The sequence below is a fragment of the Crotalus tigris genome, unplaced genomic scaffold, assembly GCF_016545835.1.
Source record: "Crotalus tigris isolate CLP2741 ecotype Arizona unplaced genomic scaffold, ASM1654583v1 scf7180000024340.7048381, whole genome shotgun sequence".
Lineage (NCBI taxonomy): Eukaryota > Metazoa > Chordata > Lepidosauria > Squamata > Viperidae > Crotalus > Crotalus tigris.
The window spans coordinates 60,537-88,520 of NW_024100510.1; the positions used below are offsets into that span (position 1 = coordinate 60,537).

The window sequence follows — 27,984 nt, forward strand, 5'->3', positions numbered from 1 at the left end:
CTCTGCTGGTAGCCCATCTGTTCCCTGTGTTTTTTCATTTTTTTTGTCTTTTTATAGCCTCTACTAATTCCATCATTGTTATTTTCTCGTTTAACATGGTATTAACGTTTTCTGGAATTTTTATTAAGTTATTTTTTTCCATATATTGAATCATTTCCTCCTGTGGAATTTCTCATAATATTCTTTAATTATCTTTTTTATTGTCTCATTTTTAAATTGTAGATAGCCTTTTTCATCTACTAAATTGCTTATCAAATTTTTCTCCTTCTGTTTTGCATTTTGAAAAAAAATTGTTTTGCTCTTTTGATTTGTTGTGCCAGTTTTTCTGATTCTATTAAATTTAATTTATGTTTTATTGTTTTCATTTGTCTTTTCAATACTTTCTTTTGTGGATTTATTTATAGTTCTAATTCTAATTTTTTAAATTCTTCCCTTAATAGCACACATTGTTGTCTTTTTTCTTTATTCTTTTTCACCATGTATATTATAGTTACACCTCGAAAATATGCTTTGGTCATGTCCCCTATATTTTGTAGTGTTGTATCTTCTTTTTTATTTTCTTTGAAAAAAAATCATTTCTTTTGTTGCTAATTCTGTAAATTCTTTCTCTTTTAATATTGGTAGGCTCAAAGTCCATCTTAATTTTTCTGTATTCCTTCCCATGTCATTTTTAAAGGATTATGGTCTGCCCAAGTACCTAATTCTATCTGAATTTCCTGCATGTTAATTCTTAGTTCAGGCATCATCCAAATCATGTCAATTCCAGACCAAGATTTATGACTGTTCTAGTAAAATGTATATTGTAATTTTTCTGGATTCATTTCTCTCCAAGTATCTTGTACACCAATTTCCTCTATCATGTTGAAAACAGTCTTAGGTAGTCTCTTTCTTCCTTGTCTTCCTGTTTTGCTACTTTTATAATCTAGTGTTCCATCTACTATTGTGTTAAAATCCCCTAGTAGGCAAATATTTTGATATTCCATTTCTGCTATTTTTGATAAAATTCTTCTTGTTTGTTATTTGGTGCATATATTACTACCAAAAGTATCTGTTTTTGATTTAAAAATATTTCCACCATTACAATTCTTCCTTCTTCATCTGAGTAAATCATTTTAGACTCTATTGTCTCTTTAATATATACAGCTACTCCTCTTTTTTTGTTGTGCTGATGCATAATAAAGTTCCCCAATTTTTGGATATTCCAAAAGTTTATAGTATTGTTTTTTTATGTGTGTCTCTTGTAGACAAATTATACCAATATTTAATTTCTGCAATTTTTTGAAAATTCTTTTCCTTTTTGATGGAGAATTCATATTCACTGAAAAGATTCCATTTTTCTTCTCCATTTTGTTTACTTATATTTAGGTCTTGTTGATCTCGTAGTCCTCTGCTCTCTTTCCATTCCCTCATCCTCTTGGTCTGTCTTCTCTTTCTCTTCTATTTGCGGAGTTGTTTCTTCTGCTGTTTGTTCTGTCTGTTTCTGATCTTTTCTATCCTCTTGTTGATATTGTGTTATTTCTCCCAAGAATGCTCTATTTCTTTCATCAAAGTCTTCTGCCTTCAAAATTGAGTCCAATCGATATCTTGTATTGTTCCAGTTAATTAGGATCCCTTCTGGCATTAACCATCTAAAGTTTATACCTTTTGCAATTAGCTTTGTACTCAGTAAGTGATATTGTTTTCATGTGTCTCTTATTCTCTTGGGGATCTGTTTCAACACCACTATTTCTCTGTTTTTATTTTGTAATGGATCATCTCTAACTCTTCTCAGTATCTCATCCCTTGTTTTCTTTACAAATCTTACATGGACTTGTCTAGGCAATTTGTGTTTCCTCATGTAACTTGAATTCATTCTAAATATTTCATCTATCTCCAGTTGTATCTCAGCATTGTCTGTTTTTAGGGCCTCTGCCAATAGGTTAATAATCACTTCTGCTATGTCTTCCTCCTTGTCTTCAGGTATATTCTGAAATCTTAGATAGTGTACAGCTTTCTCCATTTCTAAGGTTGCAACCGCTCCTTCTAAACTTTGATTTGCTTGTTCTAGCCCAGTGATGGCGAACCTTTTAGAGACCGAGTGCCCAAACTGCAACCCAAAACCCATTTATGCATTGTCGAGTGCCTGGTGGGTGTGGTCCATTGCTGGGTGTGGCCCATTGGCTGGATATGGCCCATTGGGTGGGTGTGGCCAATTAGGTGGGCATGGCTGTGGTGGTAACGGCAGACTGGGTGGGACTAAAAAGTTCAATCAATCAATTCCAACTTTGCAAGATCTTTTTTCCCCGCAAGAAGTTGAAATTGACTGATTGAACCTTTTTTTTGCATATGGCAGCGGAGGCCTAAAGCGAAAAGGTTTTATAAAACCCAGCTGAAGGCCTAGGTCTGCCCACATAGAGGGCTCTGAGTGCCACCTCTGGCACCCGTGCCATAGGTTCGCCACCACTGTTCTAGCCTTTCATTTTCTTCCATTATTGACTCCAATTTTTATCAGTTTCTTCTGATTTATCTTCCACTTTCTGAATTCTTTGTTCATTTTTAACAATCATTTGTTGATTCTTCTGTATTGTTTCTTCAATTAATTGTAATGAGCTTCCATTTCTTTTTGAAAATTATTTTGCTTTTCTCATTGTAACATTATTTCAATGAATCCCTGGCTTGCTGGACTAGATGTTCCAGAAGATGGTGCAGAAGAAGTTTTTTTCATAATTTTAGTAAGGTTTGGACTCTGGAGAAGTAACTGTAGTAATAAGTTGTGATAATTGTTTCTTGACCAAGGGGTGTGTGTTCTACGTGCTTTAAAAATTTCAAGAAGCTATCTATCCCAAGTTTTGTCCAATCTAGAAATTTCTCTTTTTGTCGAAGATGGTTGAGAAGGTGATAAGCCATTGAGAAAAGAAAGAGAAAAGAAAATAGGGAAAGGAATGTGACATTAACAGATAATCTATTCAAAGGTCCTTTTCAAACTTTTATTCCAATTTGTATAAAGAAACGAACTGGATTTGGCAAAGATTTTAATTTTATTAATGAAAACAATTACCAAAACTTTCAAATTCCCAGAAGCAAATAAACAACAACCTGGAATTGTGTGTGTGTGTGGGGGGGAGGGAACATTGGATGAAAGTCAGTTGGGTAGTTTGTCTCTTTCTCCTGGGTGAAAGCTGGAGGGGAGGAGTAGCTCCCGGCTTGGTGGGTGAGAATGATTGGGCAGGATACTGTTTCTGAGCACATATAGAGTGAGTGTGTTGGGGGATAAGGAGGTGTAAGATGTGACCACACTGCTGTATGAGGAAAACAGTGGTGGTGGTTTGAAGGCAGGGAGTACAAATGCTATGATGCCTATTGGGCTCACCTTACCCCTGACCTTTTGCTGCTTAGAGGAGGTTTCCCTTTTACATTAGTAAAAGAATGTATAAGTTGGGGGATGAAATGGCTAGAATGGAAAGTAGGGTAGGGTAGTGTATTTTAGTGGGATTGGCTAATGGGAATATGGGAGGCAAGGGGGATACTACTCATGGGGAATGTGCTCAGTATTTAGTACCGGCCTCATATTCTGCCTCCTTGCACACATCTCATTTACCTGGTCAGCTTACCAGTATCTGTGAGGACCCACATTTTTGGCTGCTGCTTTTAAAAGCCAGATCAGCCTGTAATAAAGTTTGCCTTATTGATGATTTGATTCTTGCAGAGAAAGCTGATCTGATTGTATCACTGAGACCTTGCTGGGAGGTCTTCCTGTTTCAGAAATGTGCCTAGCGGGTTAACGAATATGGCACCAGCCTAGGCTTCAGGGCCAGTGAGGGGAATGTGGCTGTTGTCATCAGAGAATATCTGGTAGCCTCCATGGATATGGCTCCATAAGTGCCCGGTTGTGAGATCTTTTTTCTTAGAGTGGGGTTAACAGGGCTGGTAATGGAGTTCCCCAGGCTTATAGTTCTGGGGACTTCAGTCTGCCATCCCTGGACGTGGGGTCAGAGGTACAGTAGCCAGGATTTCATGGAAACCATGACTTCCATGGGCCTGTCCCAAGTCTGACTAGGAATAGTGGATACACACACAATTTGATGTTCTTGTCGGAACAATGCCTATATGATCTGGAATTGGCAGGCCTATCTTTTCTCCCCCTATCACGGTCAGATCTGGTGGGAATGAGTTTCTCTAGAGCTATACCCCTCCGCAGAGAGGCAGGATTATTAGAATGGTTCACCCCTGGAGACTTATGCTATCTTATATAAGCAAATATCCCTGATGTGGAAATATATTTGTCTAATAATCGAATTGACCCAACATCTGTTCACAATATATATGTAAAAAAAAACAGTCAACAGTTACATAACAAGTTTTACCTCAAGGGTAAAACTAATCCTCAAATCCCTCTGTTAACCATCTGTCATTGTATTTAACAGAGAGAAAGTCCACACATGGCTTCCAGTTTCTTATAAACTTGTCTAATCCATTGTCTCTAATCAAAGCAGTTAATTTTGCCATTTCTGCTAATTCAGTCAATCTCCTTTTCTTTCCAGTGCTTAGCATATACAATCCTCGTAGCAGTCACCATGTATGGAAATAGTGTCCCAAACTTTTCGATTGGTTTATCCATAATATCAAGGAAAAAAAGCTTCAGGTTTCATTATTATTTGTATTTTAAATATTTCCTTATTGTCCTTATTATATTTATCCAATATGTTTTAGCATACTTACAGGACCACCACATGTGATAAAATGTACCTGGATTTTGGTTACATTTCCAATACTTCCTGGAGATCCCTTTATATATTTTTGTCAATCTTATCTGGAGTCAAATACCAATGATACATCATTTTATAAAAAAATTCTAACTGTAACTCAAAGTGAATGGTCCATACACTCTCCCATTGGTCTAGCATTATATTGTAACCAAATTTTTTGCCCATTTTTCATGCAATCTTTAACATATTATTTTTCCAGATTCATCTTAAGTAACTTTTGATCAACTTTAGCTATCAGGTGGTCATCTCCTGAAAAAACAAAACCTTTTTTTATCAAGTTTAAATCTTTCAAAAAAATCTATCCAATCACAAACAAATCCTTCATTTATTAATTGTTCTCTTGTTTGTATCTTAAATCCCTCTTCCTCAAATATCAGTAGACCCTGATGTCATCCTTTTAGATTCCAATAGCATCTCTTTTCCATGTAGTGCTTCATGGAGTGATAACCAAAGTGGCACTTTGTCAGCTTATCTTCTTTTGTATTTTCACCATACGTGCCCAATCGATTACCTAACAATGTGATTTTTAAAACCAGGGTTAACTTTTACCTTTTTGTATCACAAATAAGCATCCCACCTAAACCTCAAAGTCTAACAATCGTGAATTTTTCAAGGTCTAACTTTCGTGAATTTTTAAAATTATCCAATCTTTTAATCATATCAAACAACAGGCATCATCATCAGATATGAGATCTGGTTTGCCAGATCTTTCTTTAGTATCCTGTAGGAACTTATATTTAATTCTTGGTTTTTTGTTTTGCCAAATAAATTTGGATATATCTTTCTGCTATAGTTTAAAAGAAAAAGCTTTAATCAATATTGTATAGTCTGGAAAAGAAATAGCATTCTGGGTAATAGGTTCATCTTAATTACTAATTTTTTCCCATTAATGACAAATCTAGTTGTTTTCTTCTTCGTAAGTCGAACTCTATCTCTTTCCATATTTTAACATAATTATTTTTATATAACTTAGAATTTTCATTAGTAAGAATCATCCCCAATACTTTTCCTTTTTCACAATATTAAATCAGTTTTAGATTCCAATTTCCTCTGCTCTTCCACTTTCATATTCTTAATCAGTATTGTCATCTTTATTTATTTTGAAACCCATCATTTCTCTAAATATTTTGATCTTTCTCATGACATATTCAATATTCTCTAACAGGTCTTGCAAAATCAGAACAAGTCATCAGGAAACGCACAAAGTTTATACTTATGTGCTTTAATGTGTATTCTTTTTACTCTATCATCTTGTCTAATATCCCTATTTAGCAGTTCCAATACCAGGAAAAATGATTTTGTTAATTAAAGAGAAGAATCTATCTAGTTTTGTTTCTACTTGGAAACCACTTCTAGACTACATGCTTGAAACTGAAAAAAAAGAAACAGTGTTAGCTTTTGATGACTACTCTGTTGTTATAAAAATGGAAGCAGTGAATGCTCCAACACTGGAAGTTTTTAAGAAGAGACTGGACAGTCATTTGTTTGAAATGGTATAGGGTTTCCTGCCTGAGCAGAGGGTTGGACTCGATGACCTCCAAGGCCCCTTCCAACTTTATTATTATTATTATTATTATTATTATCATCATCATCATCATCTAGAAATATAAAGCAAATGGTTGAGGCTGTAACTTTTTTGTGTTCTACTATACTGAAAAAAATCAGAAGTCACTTCTTTTTTCTCTTTATTCTTCTTTGCAAGTCTCTTCTTTCTTCTTTATCTTTCATTACTTTTCTTTTTATTTGTATTTTATCTCAAACAAACTTTAATAAAACATAAAATAAACATAAAAAAAATAAAAATAACATAAAAATAAACATATATTTATAAAACATAAAATAAGGTGATAAGCCTATAGTTCCAAAGGGCTCTGTAGGAAACAAATTACTTCTTTATGTATTTGACAAGCATTTTATTGTCACCAAGTATTTTATTATAGAACAGTTTTGAAATTGTATGAATACTGTATTTTCCCATGGGATGTTGTAGTATCCCATGACATGCTGGTTAGCAAGCTTGTTAAATTTTGAGTGAATGGCTTAATAAATGTGCTGGTTCTCAGAGAAAAATCATACTAAAATAATATTTAGGAACCATGGTGGTGCATTTGTTAGAATTTAGTACTGCAGGCTAATTCTGTCCATAATCAGGAACTCCATCCTAACTGGCTCAAGGTTGACTAAACCTTCTATCTTTCTGAGGTCAGTAAAATGAAGACCCAGATTGTGGGGGCAATAGGCTGACTCTGTAAATTGCTCGGAGAGTGCTGTAAAGCACTATGGAGCGATATATAAGTCTGATGTTCTATTACTATTTAAAAGAATTGTTTGATTCCATATCAAACAATGAAACAGGCAAGTGCAAAATTATTTTCTTGCAGAATAAAATGCACCAATATAGGAGGAAGGACTTCTTACCTGGCAATACCTGTAGTACTTATAAAGAGGATCTTGAAATAGCAGTTGATTGCAACCAAATAAGAGCTAGTGGCATGATATGGCTGCAGTATGCCAGACTTAGGCTCTATTAGCAGAAGAATGATTTTCAGCTTATGGGAAGAAATACAGATAATCCTCGACTTGCGACCACAATTGAACTCAAAATTTCTGTTAAGTGAAACATTTGTTAAGTGAGTTTTGCCCCATTGTATGGCCTTTCTTGCCAGAGTTGTTAAGTGAATCACTTCACTGATTAAATTAGTAACACGGTTGTTAAATGAATCTGGCTTCCCCATTGACTTGGCGTGTCAGACGGTTGCAAAAGGAGATCACATGACTCCAGGATACTGCAACTGTCATAAATATGAGTCAGTTGCCAAGCAGCTGAATTTTGATCATGTGACCATGGGGCTGCTGCAAAGGTTGTAAGTGTTAAAAACGATCGTAAGTTTTTTCAGTGGTGTTGTAACTTCAAACCATCACTAAATGAACTGTTGTAAGTCGAGGACTATCTGTTATTCTCCTTTTGTCACACTGCATATCAAGTATTGTATCTATATCTCTGGATACCGCTCTCTAAGAAGAATTCAGAAAAATTGAAAAAGTTTCAGAAAGAGACAACAAAGTGACAATAAGGGGACTAGAAATCAAGCTCTGTGAAGAGAAAAGGAGTAGGGTCTATTTTGTCTTCAGAAAGATGATCAAAGGAGTATATGGTGGCATTCTCTGAACAGTTGAAGAGACCTAAGCTGCTCTCTGCCATCCTAGGATATGGGACATAGAAAAATGGATTGAAATTATAGGAAGGTAGATTCTGGAAATTAAACAACTTCCACACAATAAGAGCTATGCAGCAAGGAATCAATTTCTTGAAGATATGCTAGATCAGTGGTTCTCAACCTTTTTAATGCTGCGACCCCAACCGGTCGTAAGTCGAGGACTACCCAACTGGTCATAAGTCAAGGACTAGCCAACCGGTCGTAAGTCGGGGACTAGCCAACCGGTCATAAGTCAAGGACTTTCCCTGCCCAGGAGCGCCACGGATGTGTGGTGCCGCCCCCTGCACTGGCCGAGGTGTAACTGGCAAGGGGTAGCGACGGCGCAGGGTGACCACCGGCTGGACCACCAGCTGGCCCAGCCCAAGGGAGGTAAGGCACCCACCAGGTCCCACGCGCGCCAGCAACCCTCCCTGCACCCGCCGGCCTCCCACCTCCCACCCCTGGCCCTCTTTTACTTACATTTTTAGTAGTTGCTCAGCAGGGAAGGGTGGAAGCTTCCAGACAGCTCGCCTTCACTGCAGACAACTTGCAGCACCGTTTGCAGACTGGGGCTTTTGGCGAGCTCAGCAGGGCAGAGACAGCCTGGACAATTCCTACTGGCTTTTGAAAGCCAATAGAATTAGACTCTATTCAAGAGAGTCTATTCTATTGACTTTCAAAAGCCAATAGAATAAAAGGGAGTAGCACAGCTAAGGAAAAGGAGAAAAAATGGCAGACTGCATTGTTTGGCGACCCCCGTGAAATGGTCGTTCGACCCCAAATGGGGTCGCGACCCACAGGTTGAGAACCGCTATGCTAGATTCTTCTCCATTTGGCTATGTTCATGTAGAAGCTAAAGGACCATCTGTCTGAAGTGGTTTAATTTGGTTTACAATGAACAGGAGGTTGGACTTGATGCCTCAATGGCCATTTTGAACTCTGTTATACAGTAACTGCAAGTCTATTTTTTAATCAAAATAATGATAAGATCGCATATACAAAGAGTTGAGTGATATGAGATTAGATTGATAGAGAGTAATCCAAAACATTTTTTTTAATTTGAAGCATTTTACTATTTCACATCACATCGTTGTTTACTGTTATGAAAAAAGATCCAATGAACCTGAAGTGTATGTGCTTTACAAACATCACTAAGAGGAAGAGTTCAGATACATTAATTTCTGTTTTAGATTATCCTAATAGTTAGTCAGTGTAGTTAGCTGAAAGCAATATCTTCATCAGCTGTGATTTGCTTATTTCAGCAATTTGTAAGATAATTAAAATTTGTCCTGGTTCATTTCTGATAAAAATCTTCAATTCACCTAAAATGAAAGCAAAAGATTTCATTGAAGGATGAAATTGTCATTACTGATTAGCCAAACCCAAATATTGTGTATAGTTCTGGGCGCCACGTTTTAGAAAGGACACTTACAATTTGGAGCATGTTCAGAGGAGTATAATCAAAATAAAAAACAAATCAAAATAATTAGAAGACCTCCAAGGTTCCTTCCAACCCTATTATTCTATGTTCTAAGCCTGGAAGAAAATACTTATGAGGAATAGTTAGAGGCATTAGGTATGTCTGAAGAAGAGAAAGGGAGAGATGATAACTGTCTTCACATATCCAAAGGGTGGGTCATGTAGAATACAAAGCAGAATTGGTCCAGAAGACAGAACAGGAAAATAAGTTTAAATAACAAAGAAATACATTTTGGTTGGTATCACGAAAAAAATCTTAATGGTAACAGGTAATGAACAACGAAACAGATTATTTAGGAGGCGTAGTGCAGGGCTTCTCAACTGGTGATATGCGTACCACCTGTGGTACTTTGGGATGTGACAGATATAGTAATAAGTACCTGGCTTTTGTTTGTATTTCCATGTTGTTCGAAATGTTTTTAAATATTTTCACTAATCTTACTGATGTCATATGCCATCGATAAAACATTTTATACAAATTTTCTTTGTATGAAGCTGCTTTAGTCAGTTTAATGTGTCTATCCCATAACTTTTGCCAATCTTCTAAGTCTACAGAATATCCAAAGTTTTTTGCCCATATTATCATCATCTCTTTTACTTGTTCTTCTTCCATCTTCAAATGTATAAGAAATCTATAAAGTTTCTTAATCAAGTTTTCATCTGTTTTTAAAAGTATTTGATCAAATTCTATCTGTTCTTTATAAAATCCCATTGACTTTACATCTTTTTTGTATCTTGTTTGAATTTGCAAATAAGACCACCATGCTAAGTCAATATCTTGTTGTTGTAAGTCTTGCCTATCTTTCAGTTTTCCGTCCTTGTCCAAAATATCTTTGTAGGTAATGATTTTATCATAGTTAATTAAATTTGGGTAAGCAAAAGTTTCTATTGTTGAAAGCCACTCAGGTAGTTTAATATAATTTTTTTGTTTTATTCTTTCCCATTCTAGAAACAGTACATTCATCATAGCATGGTTTTGGAAATACCTGTGTGTTTTATTTTTCTCGTACCATTGGAAGGCATGCCAACTCATTTGTAGGTCATCCCCTCTAGGTACAATAATCTTTTATTTCTCAGTGTTATCCATGGTAAAATAGCTGCTTGGTAATATAGTCTCCAGTCCGGGAGTCCAAATCCTCCACTGTCTTTAGCTTCTTGTAACATTTTCGCTTTAATTCGTGCTTTCTTCCCTTGCCAAATAAATTTCAATATTGTTGCATTTAGGTCATTGAAAAAAATCTTTCCCAGTTTTACAGGAATCGTTTGGAATAAGAAGAGTAATTTCATCAGGACACTTATTTTCACTGTGGCTATTCTTCCTAGCAGTGACTGTTAAAGATTTTTCCACTTTTCCAAATCTAGTTTTATTTGTTTCAACAGTCTTTCATAGTTGTCTTCTTTTAATGTTGTACATCTTGCTATTAAGTAAATTCCTAAATATTTAACTTTTTTGACTATTTGCAGTTTTGTCTTTTTTTTGTAAATTTTCTGTTTGTCTGTTAGGTATTTTGTTAATACCTTAGTCTTTTCTCTATTTATTTTCAAACCAGCCACTTCTCCAAACTTTCTTTATACTTTTTGACAGTATAGGTTATGGCCAACCCTCTGAAATATGCTTTAGCCGTGTCCCATACATTTTGAAGGGATGTTTCTTCTTTCCTATTTATTTTTTAAAAAATCCATTTCCTTTATTGATAGTTGTAAAAATTCTTTTTCTTTCAGCATGGATTTATTCAGAGACCATCTTAATTGTTTCTTAGTTCCTTTCCAAGTCATTTTTATTGGGTTGTGGTCTGCCCAAACATTAGTTTCTATAGCAACCTCTTGTATTATCATTTTCAAATCGTAAGATGTCCATATCATATTGAGTCTAGACCATGATTTGTGTCTATTTGAGTAAAATGTATATTGTGATTTTTCTGGATTTCTCTCTTTCCATATATCTTGAATACACAATTCTTCTTTCATTTAAAAAAAAAGGCTTTGGGTAAAGTATTTCCTCCTTTTCTCCCTTGTTTATGGCTTTTGTAGTCCAGAGTTGCATCTGCTATTGCATTAAAATCTCCCTATATGCAAAGATTTTGGTAGTTTAATTCCACTATTTTCTTATGTAATTGTTGATAAAATTGCTCTTGCTTATATTAGGTGCATATATTGCTACCATCAATATCTGTTTTGGATCCACAATAATTTCACCATTAATATTCTTCCCTCTTTGTCTTTATAAACTTGTTTGGCATTCATCTTTTCTTTTATATAAAGGGCTATGCCTCTTTTCTTTTGAGATGCAAGTGTAAAGTAAAGTTTGCCCATTTCTGGATCATGGATTGAACTAGTAATTTCCAATGTTCTTTTAACCTGTACATCCTATGATTCTATGAGAAACAGAGGAAAGTTGAGTCATGTGCTAAATAGAACAGTCATATATATATTGATAAAATAATTATATATACAAAATAAAAGCTTAGAAACCCAAAGCTATCTGAAGGTTATTCTTCTAACAGGATTAAGCCAATATCTTTGAACTGAGTCTGAACATGGAAAAATTTGCACATCATATTAAGCTATATATAATTGTTTGTTTATTCAACAAGTTACCATGCTCTGGTTCATACATAATTTTATGATGTAACCTATAGATTATGAATTCTAATTATTTACATATCATGCTAATCTAAAACCAAACTAAGTTCATCATGACAATGATGACAATCCTGTGAACTCAGACTAATCTGTTCCTCAGAATGGTTGTGGCAGTCATGGGGTATATGATATGAACATATCAGTAATAATATTGTTGGTAAAACTGTACAGAACAGTTATGCTCTACCAAGTGTTCTACAAAGGAAGATTAAATGTGTAATAAATAAATAATAATTAGCTTAGCAACATGAAGCAAAAAATTATTAAAAGTGAAATTGAGGGCCCAATACAAACAGTGACAGTTTAATGTAAAAGTATTGCCCTTTGAACAAGAATTTAGACATCATATACCCGAGTAGCATAATTTGCATACAGATACTATCTGGTTAAGTTAAATTCATTATTAAGCAAATATAACATGTTGTTGTTGTTAATTGCGAAGTTGTGTCCGACCCATCGCGACCCCATGGACAACGTTCCTCCAGGTCTTCCTGTCCTCTACCATCTTCTGGAGTCCATTTAAGTTCACACCTACTGCCTCAGTGACTCCATCCAGCCATCTCATTCTCTGTCGTCCCCTTCTTCTATTGCCCTCAATCTTTCCCAGCATTAGGCCCTTCTCCAGTGAGTCCTTCCTTCTCATTAGGTGGCCAAAGTATTTGAGTTTCAACTTCAGGATCTGGCCTTCTAAAGAGCAGTCGGGGTTGATCTCTTCTAGGACTGACCGGTTTGAACGCCTTGCAGTCCAAGGGACTCGCAGGAGTCTTCTCCAGCACCATAGTTCAAAGGCCTCAATTCTTTTGCGCTCAGCCTTTCTTATGGTCCAACTTTCACAGCCATACATTGCAACTGGGAAAACCATGGCCTGGACTATACGCACTTTTGTTGGCAGGGTGATGTCTCTGCTTTTTAGTATGCTGTCTAGATTTGCCATAGCTTTCCTCCCCAGGAGCAAGCGTCTTTTAATTTCTTGGCTGCAGTCCCCATCTGAGGTGATCTTGGAGCCCAGAAAAATAAAATCTGTCACTACCTCCATTTCTTCCCCATCTATTTGCCAGGAATTGAGAGGGCCGGATGCCATGATTTTGGTTTTCTTAATGTTGAGTTTCAAGCCACTTTTGCACTCTCCTTCTTCACCCGCATCAAGAGGCTCTTTAGTTCCTCTTCACTTTCTGCCATTAGTGTGGTATCATCTGCGTATCTTAGGTTGTTGATATTTCTCCCGGCAATCTTAATTCCAACTTTTGATTCATCTAGCCCTGCCTTTCTAATAAAATATAACATAGGCAAATACAAGTAAGGCTGCGTATATTATCTAAACATATTATTCTGTCACTTGGAGCTGGAGTTTTTATGACTGAAAGTAGCTAATGGTTTATATAATTCAATTTATTATTCTGTAAAAGTAGGATCCATAGTATGGTACTGACAACTGTGAATTAATCACACTTACATTTGTCTCTTTTTGTTGTACGGAAGGTTCTGTTCTTTTGGCTTTTTTCCCCAATGACATTCAAATGCTGCTTGGAAACATTTAAAGAAAAAATTGTGAACTTTTGAGGAAAATGTTTTTTTCTGCTTGAAATATAAAAAATGCTGTGCTTCAGGAATTAGATGGCCTAGTCTCTGGTATTTGAACATAGATCTTTTTAACATTGATATTTTATTTTATTCTAGATGAAATGTTAATATATATTGTTAGTCCATGTATGATATGCCATATGCTAAAAAAATCTGCTTGAAATATAGATTGGGGGGAAATGTCACACCGTACAAGATGTCTGTAGCTGTTTCCCAAATAAGCATTGTACATATCATATGTTACTTGAACCTTTCTCTCCCCCCCCCCATCTTTTCATTCTTCTCTCTCTCTCTCTCTCTCTCTCTCTCCTCTTTTTGCTCTCTGTATGCAGCAAAGCGCATAGCATGGAAACTAAATCGTGTTGGCAGCCTGCGAAATATATACAGCAGCAGCACCAACACTGAAGGTAAAAAAACTTAAAACATAAAGTTTTAAGGCAATTGCTCCCTCTCCAAGCTGTATCTTCATGCCTTTGCCTTTTTCCTTTCCCTGATTATAGGGACAAAAATAAAATTTGCCCAAAGCATGTGTGCTCTGATGTTGTGTTTGCAGACTCATTTCTTTTCATCTTTCTATTGGTGTGTTTTATTTTGCCATTCATGTTCCTTTCAGTTTACTTAAATTTTGACCTTTCCTTCTAGTCGTGAAGTAGTAATGTTTAAATTACTTCAAGAAACCATTTTTTTTCATTTTTTCATTTTCCCTTTATATGTAGGCATTCAGTGTAATATTTTCCAAGTTATTACAGTTTTTAAAGTGTTGGTATCAAGTGTAATGATCTGTAGCCAAATACAATAGTGTGCTGTGACATTTAAGTAACAGTCTTAATTTGTTTTGGGAAAGCATTCTCCATAATGTTTTCTGAGGCTCTAATCCAAAAGCGAGACAAAGCTAAGCCATTTGCATGTGCTACTCTTGCTTGTAAATTCTGTATGTTGTTGTATTTCAAAAGGTCACTTTGTGGCAAAGTTCACAAATTGACTTATATTGCTGTTTCCAGTGAAGACAGCCATCATGGCTTTTGTATAATAGCAGGCTGAATTTCTTTCCTTCACCTTCATTTGAACAATGCTATTATAAACTGCTTTCTTTTTGTTTTTTTCACAAATGTCGAAGATCAAAATTACTTAGAAACCAAGAAAGGAGAGAAAGATCTTCAGCCACCATCTCTGCGAGTGTATAAATGACAATGATATATAAGGACTTAAATGCAAAATAGATCACAATTCAATAATCTCACAATGTAGACATAGTTTTAAACTTAAGTGCAAACATAATAGGTCAAGTAATAACAAATACTTTCCCTTACACTAATTGATTTTGGAATTATTGTAACTATATTTTTCTTAATGTCACCATTTTCTGAATGATTGGCTTTAGTGATAAAGAAGACAGCATTAAATTTTCTGTAAATGTTAAATTAAAAGCTATTTCTCCAAAGAAATATCTACAAATACATCCTGATCATTAACCTAATAATTATCAGGGGACAGGAGGCTAAAACATATAAAGAACGGTTGCTGGAATTGGGTATGTCCAGTTTAATGAAAAGAAGGACTAGGGGTGACATGACAGCAGTGTTCCAATATCTCAGGGGCAGCCACAAAGAAGAAGAAGTCAAGCTATTCTCCAAAGCACCTAAAGGCAGGACAAGAAGCAATAGATGGAAATTAATCAAGGAGAGAAGCAACCTAGAACTAAGGAGAAATTTCCTGACAGTTAGAACAATTAATCAGTGGAACAACTTGCCACCAGAAGTTGTAAATGCTCCAGCACTGGAAATTTTTAAGAAGAAATTGGACAACCATTTGTCTGAAATGGTATAGAATTTCCTGCCTAAGCAGGGGATTGAAGACCTCCAAGATCCCTTCCAACTCTGTTATTCTATTCTAGCTGGTGGAAATAATTCTTTGTGATGACATATAACCTTTGGTTATTTATATTCCATTGTTTTTTTTGCACAGAAATCAAGGACAATAAAGAAAGTTTCTTTCAACATATTAATAACAAGAAAAAAGCCAAGGAAACTGTAGGTCCACTAAAAAGAGAAGATGGCAAGGAAGTAACAGGCAGTAGGGAGAAAGCAGAGCTGCTTAAATCATTCTTTGCATCAGTCTTCACACAAAAATAAATTATAGCCCAACATACAAAAAAAAAACCCTACTGCAAAAGACAAACTAGAAACAAAAATTAAAATAAGCAAGAAAATGGTAAGAGAACACCTATCCGACCTTGACGAATATAAATCACTGGGACCTGACAGACTACATCCCAGAGTTCTGAAGGAACTGGCAGATGTTATCTCAGAACCATTGCACCATATCTTTCAAAAATCCTGGAACACCAGGGAAGTACCTGATGATTGGAAAGGCTGATGTGGTTGCCATCTTCAAGAAAGGGAAAAAATCAGTCCCAGGAAACTACAGACCAGTTTAACATCAATATTTGGGAAGATCCTGGAAAAAATAATCAAAAAACAGATCTGTGAATAACTAGAAGCCAACAAAGTTATAACCAGTAGCCAGCACAGTTTGTCAAAAACAGATCATGCCAAACCAATCTTATTTCATTCTTTGATAAAGTGACTAAATTAGTAGAGCAGCAAAATGCTGTGGACATAGTATACTTAGCTTTCAGTAAGGAATTTGACAAACTAGACCACAATCTGCTGCTTAGTAAGCTAGAAAAAGGTGAGATAGACAACACCATCAGATGGATCTGCAGCTGGCTGACAAACCGTACTCAGCGAGTAGTCCTCAATGGTACTACATCCACATGAAGAGAAGTAAGCAGTGGGGTACCACAAGGCTTCATATATTGGAGATTAACAGAAAACTGTTTATCTTGGCAAAGTATGTATTTGAATGCATATGCTTAGCCACTGCATATGTCTAGCTTGTGTTAATGTTCTGCTTCCATCTGTATTAGAAAATAGAATAATGTTCCTGTCTCAGAACAGATATGTTCATATGTTGTTCAAGAATCTAAATCTATAATTCATCAATTTCTCTGTTACTCTTATATCAGTTTCCATCCTCTGACCTTATAACTCCTCTTATAACTAATAGAATAAAATAGAGCTGGAAGGGACCTTGGAGGGCTTCTAGTCCAGCCCCCTGCTCAAGCAGGAGAACCTATCCACTATCCACACACTATCCACTATTATATTTTACGGGCAGTGCTCTTATATCACTAACACAATTTCTGTTGACGCTGTATTGTATCACAAATATTAGAATGAAGCTAATCTATATCGATTGTCAGAATCCAATTATACTTCATCTCCAATTATTAATTATAGAAAACCCCATTTCTGCCCTCTCTGGATTCTGTCATAAAGAAAGAGAGGGGGGTGAACAAAGGGGCTTTATGGCCCTCACTTCCTTTGGTACAACGTCAAAGGGTTTGAATGTGGTTAGCACCAAAAGGTCTTATCATAACAAAGGAGGCTATTTACCTTTCATGTAGTTTATCTGAAGTCTCCATCCAGATGGAAGAAAGGAAAAAAGGGGTGGGATTGTGATGCCTGAAACTGTCACTGGAAGAGGGGGGTGATTGGGTGGGACTACTGGGGAACCCCTTAAAACCTCGAATGGGAGAGCTTGAACCCCAAGTCCTGTCTAGCACGCCTGTAACCACTTTTTCTTAATAAAGGATTCCTGTTGGAAGAATTATTCCAAGAGTTCTGTCTTCTTAAGATGTAAAGTGGGGTGGGTCCTTACATTGATGTTTGATCTTATTATGTCAAATGCCTTAATTTTACTTTTTATTATTCGATATTTCTATTTAATTTGATATGTGATCAGAATAATTATACTATTGGAATGTTTCATTTGTAAATATTTTGCAATCTTATTTCTTTCTGACCGAGTTTTTAAATTTATTTATATATTGATCAGATATGCTTATTTTCCACCAAAACATACTATTCTAAAAATAAACTCAATACTCAGAGTTACAATGGTTAAGACAAGCAACTATATATGTTTGATTATAAATAAATCTGGTCCAATCGATATACCAGGGATGGCGAACCTATGGCATGGGTGCCAGAGGCGGCACTCAGAGCCCTCTCTGTGGGCACGTGTGCCGTCGCCCCAGTCCTAGGTCTTCAGCTGGGTTTTATAAAACCTTTTCACTTTAGGCCTCCGCCGCCGTGTGCAAAAAAAAAAAAAAGGTTCAATCAGTCAATTTCAACTTCTTGCGGGAAAAAAAAGATCTTGCAAAGTTGGAATTGATTGATTGAACTTTTTAGTCCCATCCAGTCTGCTGTTACCACTGCAGCCATGCCCACCCAATGGGCCACGCCCACCCAATGAGCCATGCCCACCCAATGGGCCATGCCCACCCAATGGGCCATGCCCACCCAATGGGCCATACCCACCGGCACTTGATGATGCATAAGTGGGTTTTGGGTTGCAGTTTGGGCACTCGGTTTGCCATCACTGCCATATACGGTGTTAATACATGTGATAGTATTGTTATTATACTTGCAACATATTCAAATCACAAAAAAATCATAAAAACTGTTTTTAAAATAATTATAGGTAAAGTATATGAATTTAGGTGGAAAAAATAAATTTGTTTTGGTAAGATAGAATTGCAGCCATTAAAATGAATATTTAACATTTTATTTTCTTTTTTAAATGATTGTGATAGTTACTCAAAAATGGTACTGATTGAAATAAATAAGTGATGAACAACATGTGTCCCAATAAATATATATTTAACACACACATAATTGATAGTTTAGAAGTTTATATTTTTGGAAAGCTGTTATTTTTATTCTTTTAACTGTAGAATTATTTGTTCTTGAACACTCTTTATAAGCTGTACAAATGTCATACATTTTTACTCCTAAAATATTACATGAACTTCATTTAAAAGTTGTATTTATCCATGACTATAATCTGTAGTCTTGTAAGAAGCAATATTAACACTGATAATAACAATATGAATAATATATATTCTTCTGAAAAAGAGGCCAGCACAGTCATTACAACACAGTGACTTTGTCTTTGGACAGACTCTTGTTTTCAAGCAGTAGCAGGAAAAAATATGAAAGAATGGAAAAAGCTGCCATTGCCTTAGCTTGTTGAGACCCACTCCTCTTCCTAGAAAATAAACAAATTGCCTTATGATTATGGACAACATAGACCAAAAGATAAGTATTTTCTAAAAATTAAGAAATAACAAGTACTCCTTTTTGATAGTATGAAAAACTCACCAAAGCTTTTTCTGCCAATAGTCTTTATATGTCCTTGAAGATTTAATGGTTCCTCATTAAAATAAACCCAACCCCTCCCTTTTTAGTGAATTGAATAAAGCATTATTATAACCAAAAATCAGTGAAGAAAGGACAACAAAGGGAAAAATACAAAAAGACAGTAATTAACATAGGAGAAACTTATGTTCTGAATGTATACTGTACTTGTACCCTTGTAGTATGGAAGAAATCAGAACAATTATTTATGTGCTTTTACACTGTAGATTTTATTTGTAGATTTATTTTCTCCTTTTAATGATGGCAGGGCAATCAGATAATTATTACATTGCCTTCTTATTAGTTGGCAATAGTTTTCAGGTCATTATTTCATCAAGTCCTATTATCTATTTACAACAATTCATTTAGACCAGCGGTTCTCAACCTGTGGGTCGCGACCCTTTTGGGGGTCGCACGAGCCTTTCACAGAAAACACATATTTCATCGAAAACACATATTTCCGATGGTCTTAGGCAGGGCTTGTCAACCGCCTTCTCTCCCTTCCCCCCTCCGCTCCACCTCACTTGTTTGTGGAAAATATGCTGCTTGGCGGCAGTCTGCACGAACTCTACCAAATGTGCCCTGCAGGGGGTGCATGAAGAGCGCAGGCGCAGAGCAAGCCCCTGCCCTCCCCAGAGACTCATTGTGCAGCAACCGGATTGACTTCTTCTCGTACACGCAGGTCAGCGAAGGAGAGGCCGCCGCAGCACCCAACTCCTGCGCCGTCAGCTTGCGACCCCCAAACTTGCACTTGTCATCCGGGAAGTCTGGTGACGGTCGCCGGTCTCCTTTGCCAACCCGCCCGTCCTCGACTCTTCCGCCCTTTCATGTTGAGCCCGCCGGGGCTTGACAGGGAGAGAGGGAGGGAAGGAGGAAGGGACTTCTCCTTCTCTCCTAAGCTTCAAAGCACAATCAGCTTCCCAAGGATGCCACAATCCTCATGAAAGCGGGGGGGAGAAGCAAAGAGGGCAAGAAAGCTCGTGACGGGCTCAAAGGAGCACCTATCAGCGTTGGTGACGAGAAATTCCCCACAAACCCAGGGAAGGGGTGGAGAAAAGGAGCCCCCTTTGGGAGGAAACCGCCACCTTCTTCTCCTTGGCTTTGCTCTTCTGTTTCTCGGCAGCCGGGCTGCCAAGCCTCTGCTGGCTGGAACTTCCTTTCCTTCCTCCCTCTTGGTCTCTTCCTCCTTCCCTCCCTCTCCCATTGCCCCTTCCTTCCTTCCTTCCTTCCTTCCTTCCTTCCTTCCTTCCTTCCTTCCTTCCTTCCTTTCCTTCGCCTCCCTCTTTGTCCCTTCTTCCCTCCCTCTTTCCCCTTGTCCCTTCCGTCCTTCCTTCCCTCTTGTCCAGGATCGGGGCGAACCTCTATAGCTGATCCGCGCTTTTGCAGAGCAGCCAAGAAGCAAGTCAGCTGTAGCAGCTCTCCTTGGCTCCTGCCCAGCAAACTTGCTGGGAGCTTTGCTAGAAAACATGCCACTTGCTAATTTAGCAGAAGCGCAAATCAGCTGTAGCCCGGCGCTGATCCTGGGGCTTCTGCTAACTTAGCAAGTGGCTTGTTTTCTGGCGAAGCTGAGCAAGTGAGCTGAGCCTCTGGCAGCCCCTCTCCCTTCCCTTGTCCCTTCCTGGGCATGGAGGGGGGGAGGAAGGAAGGGACGAAGAGGGAGGGAAGTAAGGGACAATAAGAGAGGGAAGGAAGGAACAATAGAAGGGAGGGAAGGAAGGAAGGGGCAAAGAGGGAAGGAAGGAAGGAAGGAAGGAACTAAGAGGGAGGGGAAGGAAAGGAAGGAAAGAAAGAAGGGACAATGGGAAAGAGGAAGGGAAGGAGGAAGAGACTAAGGGAGGTGAAGGAAAGGAAGGAAAGAAAGAAGGAAGGGACAATGAGAGAGGGAGGGAAGGAGGAAGAGACTAAGAAGGAGGTGAAGGAAAGGAAGGAAAGAAGGAAGGGACAATGGAAAAGAGGGAGGGAAGGAGGAAGAGACTAAGGGAGGTGAAGGAAAAGAAGGAAAGAAGGAAGGAAGGGACAATGGGAAAGAGGGAGGGAAGGAGGAAGAGACTAAGAAGGAGGTGAAGGAAAGAAGGAAGGGACAATGGGAGAGAGAGGGGGAAGGAGGAAGAGACTAAGAAGGTGGTGAAGGAAAGGAAGGAAAGAAGGAAGCGACAATGGGAAAGAGGGAGGGAAGAGACTAAGGGAGGTGAAGGAAAGGAAGGAAAGAAGGAAGGTACAATGGGAAAGAGGGAGGGAAGGTGGAAGAGACTAAGGGAGGTGAAGGAAAGGAAGAAAAGAAGGAAGGAAGGGACAATGGGAGAGGGAGGGAAGGAGGAAGAGACTAAGAGGGAGGTGAAGGAAAGGAAGAAAAGAAGGAAGGAAAGGACAAGGGGAGAGAAGGGAGGGAAGGAAGGCAGGCACCCACCCCAGTCCCATCCCAGAGACCCACAGATTCCCCCCCCCCACAGGCACTCTGCAACCTGAGTGATCAGCTGGCCACGCCCCCTGGCCATTGATCACATGACCCTGGGACACTGTGAACATCATAAGTATGAATCAGTTGTCAAGCATCCGAATGTAAATCACATGACCCTGGGGATGCTGCAACAATCATAAGTGTGAAAAATGATCATAATTCACTTTTTCAGTGCTGTTGTAACTTCAAACAGTCACTAAGCGAATTGTTGTAAGTCAAGGACTACCTATATTTTCCCATTTTTTCCTTTTGAGGGGGCAAGTTTTTGATACCCCCCCCCCGGCCAGCTGGATGGGGGGTTGGGGGTCACCACAACATGAGGAATTGTATTAAAGGGTCGCTGCATTAGGAAGGTTGAGAACCACTGATTTAGACTATTCAAAGTTACAGTGGCACTGAAAAAAGTGACTTATGACTGTTTTTCACACTTACAACCATTGCAGCATCCCCATGGTCACATTATTAAAATTCAGATGCTTGGCAATTGGTTCGTATTTATGATGGTTGCAGTGTCCTGGGGTCATATGATCAATTTTCTGACAAGCAAAGTCAATGGGAGAGCCAGATTCACTTAACAACCTTGTTACTAATGATTCATTTAACAACAGTGGCAAGAAAAGTCGTAAAATGGGCAAAACTCACTTAACAAATGTTTCACTTAGAAACATAAATTTTGGGCTCAATTGTGATTGTAAATGGAGGACTACCTGTATATTGTTTAATATATACAGTTGGCTTATTTGTGTATGGCACATTTTTCATAGTATTTTCCTGAAAAATCCAAAGGTTGGCTTATTCATGAATGTGAGTATAGACAGATGCTTAAAAAAAAATATTATCATATGTACTCTCAGGGAAACCTATTTATGGAAAAGCTACATGTATTTTGGAACCTAAAATTCTTAGCTCCTTCATAAGTATATGTGGTATTAGTTATTTTTTAAAAAATGGAAATATGAATCTTTATGTAACTTGATAATTAAATCCTGCTCCTTCCAGGCAGATAGGAGAGAGAAAGTTTTTTTTGATGATTAAACCACATGAAATTTGGTTTACAAGCCACTGCTGTTAAATATATCTTGGTACAGAATGGGTTGTCTGTCTGCTGTTCAATGAGGACCATATAGAAAAGTGACTGTAAGGAACCACTTCAACCCACATCTTAAGAAAGCAGAACTCTTGGAAACAGTTTCTTCCAACAGGAGCCTTTATTAAGAGAAATTGATAGTAGGCATGATAGACAGAATCTGAGGGATTCCCTCACAAATTGATGTTTTAAAGTGTCCTTAAGCAACCCCCATCCCACAGTTCTTTCAGGCGATTCAGACCGGCAGATTTCTAGGTGTTAAATCCAGGAAAGATAACATCAATCTGGCTCTGTTGTATATGGTCATGCAACAGCTCCTCATTTGATGATGGATAAATAAACCAGATTCCAGAGGCTGTATCTTTTCAAAAAAAAAAAACCCTTTCCTAGTTGCCCAGTAAGGAAGAAAAGTTCAGAGGTGCATAGGATAAAAGGCAAATGATTACATTGTAATGGTTAGCAGAGGCGAATAAACAAAAGGTTACTTTGTAGTGAATAGAGGAAGTGAAAGTAATAAAAAAACCTCCCTCTTGGGGATATGGCAGGACCCAGGAAAGGGTAAGAATTGGTTTTAAATCAGAGGAGATAGATAGAAATGAAATATAACTGGATCCTGACATCCTGTCCCCCTTAAAAATAAGAGAGATCCACCTGTAGAGAAAACAAAACAGGTATAAAAGTTAGTCTGGCTTGTTAGGATTTTCTGTATGAAACGTCTTTAACAGTTTCGGGGCTCTTATATGACGTTTATGGACCCAATCATTTTGTGAGGAGGGGAGGTGTTTCCATACTACTAGATATTGAGTTGTCCCATGATATCTCTTACAGTCTAGGATTTCCTTTATTTCGAAGTGTTGTTTTCCTTTCACCATGATTAGAAGTGGTGGTGGGAGGATTTTTGGCCGTAAGGGTGACTGTTGTTCTCTTTTAAGTAAACTGCAGTGAAAGATTGGGTGTATTTGCCTGTTCGTCTAAGGCTTTTCTAACTATTGGCCAGGTGTAATTGTTATAACCACTCTTTCAGTGATAGGATTGCTGATTCCTTTGGGATTAATTCTGGCATGGGGTTGAAACTTTGACCGGTGGCTGTTTGGAAAGGAGTGTAGCCTGTGCTGGAGTGGACTGCGTTATTGTAGGCAACTTCTGTGAAGGGGAGTAGGTCCATCCAATTCGATTGCTGGAAATTAATGAAGCATCTTAAGTATTGCTCAAGTACTGAGTTAGCTTTCTCTGATTGGCTGTTCCCTTGAGGATGATGACTAGATGTCAGTCCCTGAGTGGTCCCTAAAAGGCATAAAAATTCCTTCCAAAAATGCAGACATAAATTGCACTCCCCTATCAGATATGATGCGTTGGGGTGCCCCATGCAATCTGTAAATATGCTGCACGAAAAGTTTCGCTAAGTCTTTTGTGTTGGGAATCTTTTGGCAAGGGATAAAGTGCACCTGTTTGGAAAACAAGTCTGTGACCATCCAGATGACAGTATTCCCATTGCTTTCTGGTAATTCCACTATAAAATCCATGGCTATTTCCCTCCAGAGGTCTGAGGGAGTCACCACTGATTGTAACAGTCCAGATGATTTTCCTTGCAACCTCTTAGCAGTCGCCCAAGTTGGGCAGCTGGCCACGTAATTTTCTATGTCCTTTTTCATGAATGGCCACCAAAATTGCCTGTTAATTAAGTGTAATGTTTTTACAAATCCAAAATGCCCTGCTGATTTTGTGTCATGGCATAGCTGCATGAATGTGTTCCTCTGAGTGGTTGGTATATATAACTTTTCCCTCACCCATGGCAGTCCGTCCTTGATTGTGCACACGTGTCTATTTTTCTGGAATCATTCATCTGTTTCCAAAGTTTTCAGGAATTCAATTCCAGTTTGGCTATCCAGCTGCGGTTTTAATTTAGCCTGGGTTCTGGTAGTTTAGAGTCGATGGCTCGCGTGCTGTTATATTGAGGCATGCAAGACAGTGCATCTGCCAGGAAGTTCTTTCCCCCCGGCAAATGCTTGAGCATAAAGTGGAATTAGTGAAAATGCTGGGACCAGCGGCTTGCTTGGGGTTGAGCTTCCTGGGTGTTTTCAAGGCTTCCAAATTTTTGTGGTCTGTCCATACCTGAAAAAGGATTTTATTCCCTTCAAGGAACTGGCATCACATAAGTAATGACCAACGTATCCCGTATGCCTCTTTCTCCCACATGGCCCAGTGCTGTTCCATTTCGGTGAGTTTCTTGGACATATACGCGCAGGGTTGCAATACCCCTCATTGTTTTTTTTGTAATAGTACAGCTCCCACTGCCACATCACTTGCATCTGCCTGTATTACGAAGGGCTTATCCATGTCTGGATGCCTCAGTACAGGTTTGGCAGAAAAGAGTCTCTTTAATCTCTCAAATGCTGCTTGGCACTCCATTGTCCATTTTAGTGGCTGGCTAGATTTCACTGAGAATTCTCCCTTCATTTTTAGTAAGTTCGTGAAAGGCAGGGCTATCTGGGCAAATGAGGGAATGAATTGGTGGTAAAACCCAGGAAACTTTGCAGCTGCTTTCTTGTGCGAGGTGGTGCCCATTCTAATACTGCTCTGACTTTCTCTGGGTCCATTTCAATGCCCTGTGGGGATATGTGATAACCCAGGCAGTCTATTCTTTCCTGGTGGAATTTGCATTTCGATAATTTGGCATATAGGTGGGCAGCTCGCAGTTTTTTTAAAACAGCTCTGACTAGGAACAGCTCTGTAACCCTGGAAAGGGGTCCTTACGAGGTGCTACCAGGCGGGGCAGCTGGACCAAGGCTTTTAAAGGAGGTATTACTCCTCCTGCACTCCTCCTCACTGCAGGACTCCTACTCCAACTCCAGATTTTACCCTGGGATTGCTCATTCACTCCTTCACTTGCTACCCCATTACTTCCAAACGCCATTCGCACATTGACTCCCACACATACTACCCTGTCAGTTGCGAATGCCATTTGCTCATACACTCCCTTACTTGCTGCTCTTTGCTTCCAAACACCGTTTACTCATTCATTCATTGCCTTCCTTACTACCCTGTCACTTCCAAACACCATTTACTCATTCACTCCCACACATACTGCCCCGTCACTTCCAAAATGCTCCATCGTCCCGTCACTCCCACACATACTACCCTATCACTTCCAAGCACCATTTACCCCATCGCTTCCAAATGCCATTTACTCATTCACTCCCACACATACTACCCTGTCAGTTGCAAATGCCATTTGCTCATACATTTCCTCACTTGCTGCTCCATCACTTTCAAACGCTGCATACATTCGCTTCCAAAGACTTCATACATTCACACACAGCTTTACTCACAAACATATGCCTTACATATTTAAAATTCATTTCTGCAATTATTCACAAACCCAGCACGCAAAATACTTCAGCCTATCTAATCTAATCCATTTACTCATTCACTCCCACACATACTACCCTGTCAGTTGCAATTCATTTGACAGCAGCAGCTACACCACTTACTTACCCGAGAGCCCCCCAGCCCCCCCCCCAGGACAGATGCTGAGCACAAGGCTTGGTAATTACAACCAGGTAGTGGAGGGAGGCAACAGAGCCGCAATTGATCCACACAGCCCATGGAGACTTCCATAGGCTTCAGAGGGCAGAATCCAAGAACACAGGGCCTGGAGTTCACAACGTTTCCAAAGAGACGGAGCTGCCTACATCTTTTCCCAAGCTTATTCCTTTAAGGCTGTGAGCTTTTTATCAGATCCGTCACCATCTCCATCCAACACAACATTAAGGCTGTATGCTGCATGCAGACAACCACTTAAAAGTCACGCCTATGATGCCTAGTAAAATAATTGTAATCCTCGCATGCTGGATATCCAGACTGAGTCAAAGTAAAGGTGATGATGCAAGTTATTTCCATCATTTATTACCTTTGGGTTTCTCCCTTAGATCTAGTTTAGTGAAAATTCTTCCTTTTGAGAGGTGGGATAACATGTCCTTCATGAGGGGTAGTGGGTATAGGTTGCTTTCACTGATTGCATTCAATAGACGGTAGTCCATGCACAAGTGTAAAGTGCCATCCTTGTCTCTAAAGAGGACCAGGGCAGCCACTTTAGGCTTGGCATGTTCTATGAACCCCCTTTCTAGGTTTTTATTTATGAATCTTTCCATTTCCTCCTTCTCCTTCGGGCTCATGGAGTATAGTCTGGGATTCTGGAGTTTTGCCCCGGGCTTGAATTCTATGGCGCAATCCATGGGTAGGTGAGGGGGGAGCTCATTTGTCCTCTCCTCACTGAAAACTTCAGCAAGATCTTGGTATTCCTCTGGTATTTTAGGTAGCCCCTTTTCTTCTCCCATGGATGCTTTTTCCATTCTTAATTTTGGTAGGTCCCCTTGGGGTTTTAAGTCCATAGGGTCCCCCTTCGGGAAATTTCTGCCATCCTCCAATTTACCCAGGGGTAAATCGATGTTATCTTTCCTGGATTTAATACCTAGAAATCTGCCAGTCTGAATCGCCCGGAAGAACTGCAGGATGGGTTGCTTAAGGACACTTTAAAACATCGATTTTTGAGGGAATCCCTCAGATCCTGTCTAATGTAAGGAACCACTTCAACCCACATCTTAAGAAAGCAGAACTCTTGGAAATGGTTTCTTCCAACAGGAACGTTTATTAAGAGAAATTGACAGTAGGCATGATAGACAGAATCTGAGGGATCCCCTCACAAATCGTAGTTTTAAAGTGTCCCTAAGCAACCCCCATCCCGCAGTTCTTCCGGGCAATTCAGACTGGCAGATTTCTTCTATCGTACATTTTGGCACTAACAATCTGTCCCAAAAAGATGTACTCTTTATGCAGAACGATTTCCAGAGCTTGGGGCAGGAACTTAGCAGAATAGGCTGTAGGCTTACTTTCTCAGAGGTTTTACCAGTGTATAAGGAGGACAATGGAAAAGGCCAGTGCATAGCACAATTCAATATGTGGCTGAAGGAGTGGTGTAATGGGGAAGGCTTTGGATATATTAGTCACGATGTCTGTAGCTGGTCCAATGAAAAGATATACAAAAGAGATGGTTTGCATCCATCAAAAAAAAGGACTTAGTTACTCAGTTATAAATTCACAAATTTTCTGGAGGAAAATTTAAACTAAACAGCGGGGACAGTGAGTTAATTAATACAGAACAACCCTGTCCCGGGCAATCTAAAAATTATAGGGCTATCAGTGCATGTAACATAGATGTGTGTGTGGACAAGAATACCAACCTTGCTGTCAAGCAAAATCAAGCCTCTAATAGTGAGTGCCACACAAAGTGCATTAACCAAATAGGTGGTAAGACAATAGGGGAACTCAGGCACCACACAGGTTATGTAGAAAGTAAACACAGGGCCAGTCATAAAGGACTCAAATGTCTATACACCAATGCACAGAGTATAAACAGTAAACAGGGTGAACTAGAAATTCAGGTTAATGAGGGCAGATGATATTGTTGCCATTACGGAAACATGGTGGGATGAAACAGCTAGAGGGATTTAAATTATTTAAAAGAAACAGA

General features: G+C 38.6%; 1 protein-coding gene across 2 annotated transcripts in view; it reads left to right on the forward strand.

The window, feature by feature from the left end:
* The first annotated feature begins 13,271 nt into the window (after positions 1 to 13,271).
* Positions 13,272 to 27,984, forward strand: part of AGAP1 (ArfGAP with GTPase domain, ankyrin repeat and PH domain 1) — a 333,826-nt gene continuing 319,113 nt past the window's right edge. For both annotated transcript variants that reach the window (XM_039326267.1, XM_039326266.1), the window contains exon 1: positions 13,272 to 14,052. In XM_039326267.1, coding sequence (XP_039182201.1) covers positions 13,770 to 14,052 — 283 coding nt within the window. In that variant the 5' untranslated portion in view covers positions 13,272 to 13,769. The remainder of the gene's footprint in view (positions 14,053 to 27,984) is intronic.